The sequence below is a fragment of the Panthera onca genome, chromosome D4 (genome assembly GCF_046562875.1).
Source record: "Panthera onca isolate mPanOnc1 chromosome D4, mPanOnc1 haplotype 2, whole genome shotgun sequence".
Classification (NCBI taxonomy): Eukaryota; Metazoa; Chordata; class Mammalia; order Carnivora; family Felidae; genus Panthera; species Panthera onca.
The window spans coordinates 94,346,982-94,354,976 of NC_138351.1; the positions used below are offsets into that span (position 1 = coordinate 94,346,982).

At 62.8% G+C, this 7,995-nt stretch overlaps 1 protein-coding gene across 2 annotated transcripts; it reads left to right on the plus strand.

Moving 5' to 3' along the window:
* The first annotated feature begins 1,738 nt into the window (after positions 1–1,738).
* On the plus strand, positions 1,739–7,384 carry UAP1L1 (UDP-N-acetylglucosamine pyrophosphorylase 1 like 1). 2 transcript variants are annotated; one of them, XR_014136009.1, is made up of 10 exons: positions 1,739–2,100; positions 2,785–2,989; positions 3,191–3,366; positions 3,674–3,846; positions 3,937–4,130; positions 4,602–4,742; positions 5,297–5,482; positions 6,055–6,121; positions 6,575–6,988; positions 7,245–7,384. XR_014136009.1 is itself a non-coding variant. In XM_081791043.1 (9 exons), the coding sequence occupies exons 1-9, from the start codon at positions 1,812–1,814 to the stop codon at positions 6,656–6,658; spliced, it is 1,515 nt and encodes a 504-aa protein (XP_081647169.1). In that variant the 5' UTR covers positions 1,739–1,811; the 3' UTR covers positions 6,659–7,384. The 2 variants fall into 2 exon arrangements, 1 of the variants encoding a protein (XP_081647169.1); XM_081791043.1 differs by having other exon boundaries at positions 6,575–7,384.
* The last annotated feature ends 611 nt before the right edge of the window (positions 7,385–7,995 follow it).

A 7,995-nucleotide genomic window follows, 5' to 3' on the forward strand; every position in this document is an offset into this window, starting at 1 on the left:
TCATTCATTCATTCATTCAGAGAGCACTCCCTGAACACTTGCTGTGGCCCAGTCACTGTGCTAGATGTGGGATTCAACACTCATTCACCCAACAAACATTTCTTGAGTTCCTCCTGTGTGCTGGGCATTCATCTAGAGTGAGGGGGCACAGCAGTGAACCAAACTACATCCAGCTGTTGTGGAGTTTCCTTTCTGAGGGGAGTCGGGCAGCAAAGAACACAGAAAGGCAGGAAGGAACAGAGATGGATGGGAAGGTGCTGTCTGAGCCAACATGAGCTGGGATGGTCTCCCCAAGGAGGTGACACAGGAGCAGAGACCTGGCAGAGTGTGGCAGGAAGTCTCTGGGAAAGAGTGGTCCAGGTAGGAGGAACAGCGAGTGCAAAGGTCCTGAGGCAGGCCTAAGGCCATCCTTGAAAAGTCCACCAGAATTTAGAGTGCACCCCCAGGGGGCTGTGAAGCTCTCCTTCCTAACCCAAGAAAGGAACATGTGGGAGTTTCTACGTACAGAACCTGCCTGCACGGAGACACAATTGCCTTGTAAGGGTTAAATTGTAGTGTAGGGCTAACTCTCAGCTTGAAAAATAACAGCCTCATACTCTTGTAAATTAGGCTTCACCAATTAAGGAAACGAAAGTTCAAAGAAAAGAGCATCAGAGGCAGGGTCAAGGAGATCCACTGGTTGCAACTTAGAGGCAGAAAGTCTAAAATAAACACCTCATTAGGCAACTGTTTCTAACTCATCTGAAAATTGTTTCTTTGTTCTGTTCCCAGGTAATGATAAAACGACGTGATAGGCTATAAAAACTCTGTACCCCGGCTGTTCCCGGCGCACTCTTATCAACAGTGTTGGTCCGGATCGGTCGGCCTTGCCTCTCATTGTAATAAACTTTGCTGTGACTGTCACTGGTGCCCGTAGCATTCTGTTTCAGGAGTCGTGTGGATGTAACAGCCTTAACAGGGGTTAGCTGGGGCAGGTCTGGAGGAGAGGTCACTTCTCATTTCGGGTCCCCGAATGCCATTTGAATTTGTTTTACTTTAAGATTTAATAAAAACTTTTTTTCTGGAAGCTTTGTCCCCAAATGGCCCAAGCTACTCTCATTATTATTTTTCACAAGGGAGTTTATAGACATCAAGATCTCTATTTTAATAATAGGAAAATATTTTAAAGTCATAGTTAAGATAATGCGGCAGGGCGAAGAGCGAACCTGAGCGGTTCTGGTTACGTGGCAATGCGAAGGACGAAGGGTGTGAAGGAGGAAGCCCCCCGCGGGTGCTGGGTGGCCCTCTAGGGAGGCCTTGGCGGCAGCCGGACAGCCGACCCTACAGACGATCCGGCTCTATCCTCCCCAGCCCAGACGCCAGGGGTCTTGGTCAAGGCGAACACAGTCTCAACGTCGGGTGCCCTGACCCTCAGGGCTGTGGGGTCCAGAGGGGGGTACGTTAGAACTGAAGTCCGCCCTCACGCGCGGGGGATCAGGGGTTTCCCGACTCGGGGCCCCCCCGGCCCCCCCCCCCCCCGGGGCCCCCCCGGCCCCCCCCCCCCCCAGCCCCGACGCCTCGGGCGTCGCTAGCCCTCTGACTCGGCCCCTCAGCGTCCGGCGCCGAGCGGATAGGGGCGGAGTCAGGCGGGAGAGGGAAGGCGGCCCCTGGAGGAGGGGCGGGGCCGGAGGAGGGAGGGGGCACTCGGAGGCGGGGTCGGGGGCGTGGCGCCCTGGCCCCCGCCCCTCCGGGGGTCGCCACCGCCCGCCGGGTCCCGTGACGCCGGTAGGAGCGCGCGAGTCACGAGTGCCGACGCGGCCGACCGCGGCGACATGGCTTCGGAGCGGGACGTGCGCGCCCGGCTGCAGCGCGCGGGCCAGGAACACCTGCTGCGCTTCTGCGCCGAGCTGGCTCCGGGGCCGCGCGCCGCGCTCCTGGCCGAGCTGGAGGCGCTGGAGCCCGAGGCGCTGCGCGAGCACTGCCGGCGCGCGGCTGCGGCCCGCGCGTGCCCCCCGGGCCCGGAGCCCGGCCTGGCCGCGCGCCTGCGGCCCCTGCCCCCTGAGCGCGTGGGCAGCGCGAGCCGGTGCGACCCTGAGACGCGGCGGCTCTGGGAGGAGGAAGGTAGGCGGGTCGGGGCGGGGGTCCCCGGTCGGGGTGGGCCTGGCCGGCGCAGGGGGCCTTGCCCAAAGTGGGGTGACAGGAGAGCTTGTACTTGGAGGAGTCTGGCGCGCCTCGTTCCTTTGTGGGGTCTCCGTTCGCACACCAGCTCGCGACTCAGGTGTAGGGCTCCAAAAGCTGCGAAGGGGGCAGCCGCCCTCAGGCGGCTTCCCCCTCGAGCGAGAGCTTTGTGCAGGCGCACACCTGGATGGTCAGCTGCCCCGGGCCACAAGCGTACTGACAGCAGGGAACCCCTTGCACATTTGTACACGCTCCGTTTCACAACCGCGCTGGCCCCGGGTGCACTCTTGGCTTCTTGGCCTTACGGGTGAGGCAGGTGCTCCTGGAGGGAAGCCTGCCCAGGGCCCCCACCAGACTGCTCTGACCAGTCTGACCTGGTGTTCCCTCTGAAGGACCCAGGCTGGGAATAAGCCCTGGAGGACATCATCAGGACCTCTGATGGGTCTGGACAAGGTCAGATTTGGATGGGGCCCTGGCCCACGTGAAGTCGGAACGTTATTTGGAGATCTCTGTTCTGTGGCTCTCGGAAGTTTTAGAGCCCTGGGCACACGTCTGGCTTGCTCTGAAGTGAGGGGGTGGTTATATGGCAGGTCCCAGGAGTCCCCTCACGGCACCCTCTGCCCCCAGGTTTCCACCAGATCGCCCTGAGCAAGGTGGCTGTGCTGCTGCTGGCTGGTGGGCAGGGCACGCGCCTAGGCGTGACCTACCCCAAGGGCATGTATCAGGTGGGGCTGCCCAGCCGGAAGAGCCTGTACCAGCTGCAGGCAGAACGGATTCGGCGGGTGGAGCAGCTGGCCGGCGAGCGCAGCGGGACCCAGTGCGCCATACCCTGGTGTGCCTTTCCCTCCTCGCCTTGTCCCCAGAATGATCCCCCTGCCCACGCAGCATCAGCCCTGCCCCACACCAAGACTCGAGTCCCAACCCCCAACGCCCAGCCCCAGCCGGGACTCCGAGGCCAGCCCCTACGGGAGCCCTGGATCCCCGAGCGGACGGGCCCTTCCAAGGGCCTGCTCAGCCCTGCCTCTCCTCGCAGGTACATCATGACAAGTGAGTTCACGCTGGAGCCCACCGCCAGGTTCTTCAAGGAGCACGACTTCTTCCACCTGGACCCCAACAACGTGATCATGTTTGAGCAGCGCATGCTGCCTGCTGTGACCTTTGATGGCAGGGCCATCCTGGAGAAGAAAGACAAGGTTGCCATGGCCCCAGGTATGCCCCGCCCCTGAGTCAGGGAAGCGCTGCCTGCTCTAGAACAAGGAGCTAATCGGAGGTCAGGAGGGCTGCGGGCGGCCAGGCCAGAACGTTATGCTAGAAGGCTGTGTGGTCCTGGGCGACTGGCCTCCTCTCTCTGGGCCTTGATTCCCATGTGTCGCATGACACAGCCATAGGGCTACTTGGATAGTGACACAGAGCTGCCTCAGGTACAAGGTCCAGTCCCAGGGGCCTCTCCTGCCTCCAGCAGGCTCTGGACTGGATGGCTGAAGCCCCGGGGACTGGTCCCTTTCTCCCTTGGCAGATGGCAACGGAGGGCTGTACCGCGCACTGTCGGACCACCAGATTCTAGAGGACATGGAGCGTCGGGGAGTGGAGTTTGTGCACGTGTACTGTGTGGACAACATTCTCGTGCGGCTGGCTGACCCTGTCTTCATCGGCTTTTGCGTGCTGCGCGGCGCAGACTGTGGGGCCAAGGTGAGCCTCCCCGCTCACTGCCCGGCTGCCTGCCTCGCCCCGCCCCGGCCCCGCCCCCGCCAGCCTTTCCTGTCTCTGCCTCGGCTGCAGGTGGTGGCAAAGGCGTCCCCGGAGGAGCCCGTGGGGGTGGTGTGCCAGGTGGACGGAGTCCCTCAGGTGGTGGAGTACAGCGAGATCAGCCCCGAGACCGCACGGCTTCGCGGGCCCGATGGGAGCCTCCTCTACCATCTGGGCAACATCTGCAACCACTTTTTCACTCGAGGCTTCCTCCGGGCTGTCGTCAGGTGTGCTCAGCAGGTGGCCAAGGGTGCTGGCCAGGGAGGCTGGCCTGAGCCCAGTGGGGCTGCGGTCAGGGGCCAGCCTGGGTTGGGGTGCATTTAAGTCGGCCAACGCCACCAGACCTCTAGCAGCTGGTATGAGGCTGTGGGGCCCGGTTGGCCTGCTCTTCCTCCCCACACGGTGGCTGTGGCCCCAGGCCCCACCTCTGCCCTGCGACTTGCCAGCTGCCATTTCACCTGGGGGGGGATGTGGCCAGTGGTGCCAGTCTCTCTCGCGGGCTGGGGAGCGTAAGAGGGTGCCTGTGTCCTTCCAGAGACAGGGCTCACTCCCGGGGCTCCTGTGCCCTGCGGTGTCCGTCTGTCGGCCCATCCTGCCTGGCCAGGTGTGCAGAGAGGTGGGGAGGGGGCTCCCAGGGGTGTCCCGTCTGAACCGCGTCTTTCCTTCTTTCGTTCTCCTGTCTCCCCCCCACCCCCAAGTGAGTTTGAGCCCTTGCTGAAGCCACACGTGGCTGTGAAGAAGGTCCCGTACGTGGATGAGGAGGGAAATCTGGTAAAGCCGCTAAAACCAAATGGGATAAAGATGGAGAAGTTTGTGTTTGATGTGTTCCCGTTCGCTAAGTTAGTGGCAAAAGTCGTTCATTTTTTTCTTTCTCTCCTCTCCTTGTTTTGGCGGTGGGGTCTGAGACCTAGTTGGGCTGGGAAGTGGAGGCTTGTGGGGGACAGTGGGGGTGCACCTTTGCAGTGGGGGGCTAGGGGCTGTAGGCGGGCTCCAGGAGAAGGGGGCAGGAAAGGGGGCTCACACTGCCCCTGCAGTGTGAGCATGGTGACCTCTGGAGCGGTTGCAGTCTTGGGGCTGTGCTTTGGGGGCCCCCCTGCCACTCCTGAGCCTTCCGTCTGCTCCTGGCCGGGGTTAGGAGGCTGTTCCCGGGCCGGTGGCTGGGGGACTCCCAGGGGACTTGGCCCTCAATCTGGGGTCTCAGGGTCTGTGGGTTTGGCGGGGGGGAATCAGGCAGCTCCAGGGATCTCAGAAACGAAGACACACGCAGTGACTGTGGGGCCTCCTGCGTGGAACAGACCACCATTCAGTCATTGTGAGCCCGGTGCAGGCTTTGCCTGCCCAGGACCAGGGCCTCTGGGTCAGGACATCTGGTCACCAGCTGTCGTCCGCACAGGAACTTCGTGGCCTTCGAAGTGTCTCGGGAGGAGGAGTTTTCTCCTCTGAAGAACGCTGCCTCGGCTGCTAGCGACAACCCCACCACGACTCGGTGCGCCCTGCTCCTGCAGCATTACCGCTGGGCCCTGCAGGCAGGGGCCCACTTTCTGGACGCGTGTGGGGCGCGGCTCCCTGAGCTGCCCAGGTGAGTGTGCCCGTCAGCACGCTCCTCAAAGGACAAGGGTGTCAGGGTCCAGCTCCCCACCCCAGGCCCTTGCCGGCTCCACTGCTGTCTGAGCTGCGCTGGGAGCTTGGGCTCCAGCACCACGCTGAGTATGGGTGGCCACGCACCCGGCCCAGCCATACAGTGACTGCCTGCAGCTTTGAGCCCAACTCCTCAAGGTCTGCTCAGGGCCTCGGGGAAGGTGAGTGGCTGCCAGCCTTCCTGACTCATCTGTAAGCTCTGAATCCAAGAGCTAGGCATGATGTGTAGAAAACAGCAATGCAGGTCACGTTCCGGGACTGGAAAAGGAAACGACAGAGCCACCACCTAAATCGCGCTGCCCAGGGGGACCTGTGCGGGGTACCTGAAGGGCTGAGGGGTGTCTTCCAGCCCAGATCAGAGCTGATCACTCAAGTCGGGGGCAGTTTGCCGAGGGCTCTGGGGGTGCCGTGAAAGGGAGTGGTGCTGAGAAAAGATCTATGGGAGCTGGGCCAGGCAAGGCCAGCCCCAGGGCACACACCCTGGAGCAGGTGCTGACACATGGGCTCCCACAGCTTGCCCAGCAGCGGAGAGCCTCCTGCCATCTGTGAGATCTCGCCTTTGGTATCCTACTCTGGAGAGGTGAGAGTTGACTGGCTCGTTCAGGTCTTTTCTGGGGTAGGGATGCATGATCGGGAGGAGGGCTGGGGAGTGGTGGATGCTGGGGCGGAAAGTCACAGCTCTGCCTGATGTTACCGACGAGACAAATAGTTCTTCAGATACAGAGGACCTTCTAGGACGTAGGGTGGGTGAGGCATCAGGAGGCCTCCAAGGACCAGGAGAGGCCAGGAGGATATCAGGTGAGGCCAGAGGCTAGGGTTCCAGCCAGGCTTTGTGGGAGCCTTGCAAGGAAGGAATGCTGGCGTGGACCCTTTGAGACGATCTGGGCTCAAGAGGGCCTGGGTCTGCAAGTGGCATCCGACCCTTAGTGCCGGGAGCGAGTCTGGCCCTACCCCACACGGGCTCAAGGCAGAATATGGACCCCACCTGGGGACAGAGGTGAACGTGTGGACATAATGACGTCCTTGTTTCCAGGCTCTGGAGGTGTATCTGCAAGGCCGGGAGTTCCCATCCCCGCTGATCCTGGATGAGAACCGGGCCAGGGCTCTGCAGCCCTGACTTGCTCTCTGGCCTGCCAACCCCGGGGTCCTGAGGGGTGGCGCTGGTCCCGTCATCATTCCCGGGGACACAAGTGACCAAACAGGGCTCTTTGGCCGTGCTCCTGGCTGTGAGGTCTGGGCGAGAGGCAGAGGTGCGGCGTCCTCGGGGAGGGCAGCAGGCCTGCCTCTGTCGGAACGGAGACGTACGTGAGGACGGCGGCACCTCAAGCCCTACGCGCAGATCCGCCCGGCGGGGAGCGCCGGCCACCCCAGCTTTTCTGCAGACCCACGGACGGACGAGGCGAGAGGAGGGGACGGTGTCCGTCCCCCGCAGGGTGACCTACCAAAGGTGCTGCTCCCTCCCTCTCTTGCAGCTGACCAAGTACCTGGCATGGCGGGGGGGGGGGGGGGGGGGGGGGAGGGGGTGTCGCGGCCTAGCCCTCCAGCCCCCCAGTGCCCACCACCTACCCCCACCCACCCCCACCCCGCACAGCCTGCACACCTAAAACTGAATTCTCTCAATCTCCCTTGGAGGCCTTGGCTCCTCGGCCAGGGCTGCGGTTGGTTCAGGCTGCTGAATTTTAGGTCTTTTCCCCAACAACCAGTGGGACCAATTCCAGTGGCCGCACATGGTGGCTAATTAGTCTGAAATATAAGCAGGCGGGGAGCACCGTCCCCCAACCAGCTTGCCAGTAGCTTCCGACAGATCGTGGTGCTCACGGACCTCCCGCGCTCTCTGGAGGGAGACACAGACTCCACGTACGGGGCCACGGTCCCCACGCTGCACCCCTGCGGCCCCACCGAGGCTGGGGAAGACCCGCTGGCCCTGGCCCCTAGCCCTGCTGCTCTCCCCTCCGGAAAGCAGCACGGGGGCACCTCCCCGCCCGCTGACGCGAAGGGCGGCGTGGAATGCAGCCTGCCGCCCCGCCAGGCCGCCTGCTCCCACGCCCTCACACTGCGGCGACACCCCCACGGAAGCCGGTTTCCCCAGGGCAAAGATGTCACCTGGGCGGTGGGTTCAGAGGCTGCTGACTCCTCCAGTGGCTTGTAGTGGACCAGCGGAGGGTGGACGTGTCCCGGCGGGGTCGGGGCCAGGCCCAAAGCCCGGAGGAGGACTCTGCTCCCACCCGCGCTGTGCCAGTCCTTCGCAGACCTCAGAGCTGAACCGCGTGCCTTACGACGCTTCTCCCAGCTGCTCCGCTGGCAAGCAAAGGGCCTGGGACAGAGGAGGGCCAGCCAAGGCGGGGGCCCAGGTCCGGGGTCCTGCCCACAGCTGCTGCTCCTCACTGCCACAGCCCAACGACCGTGCAGCCTCTTTCCTACACCAGCTGGGGAAGCTACTGAAATGGCCTGTTT

Coding starts and splice junctions, on each gene's coding strand:
- UAP1L1 (XM_081791043.1), top strand. CDS start 1,812: ATGGCTTCGGAGCGGGACGTGCGCGCCCGGCTGCAGCGCGCGGGCCAG. Junction 2,101..2,784: donor GCGGCTCTGGGAGGAGGAAG/GTAGGCGGGTCG, acceptor CTCTGCCCCCAG/GTTTCCACCAGATCGCCCTG. Junction 4,743..5,296: donor GATGTGTTCCCGTTCGCTAA/GTTAGTGGCAAA, acceptor TCGTCCGCACAG/GAACTTCGTGGCCTTCGAAG.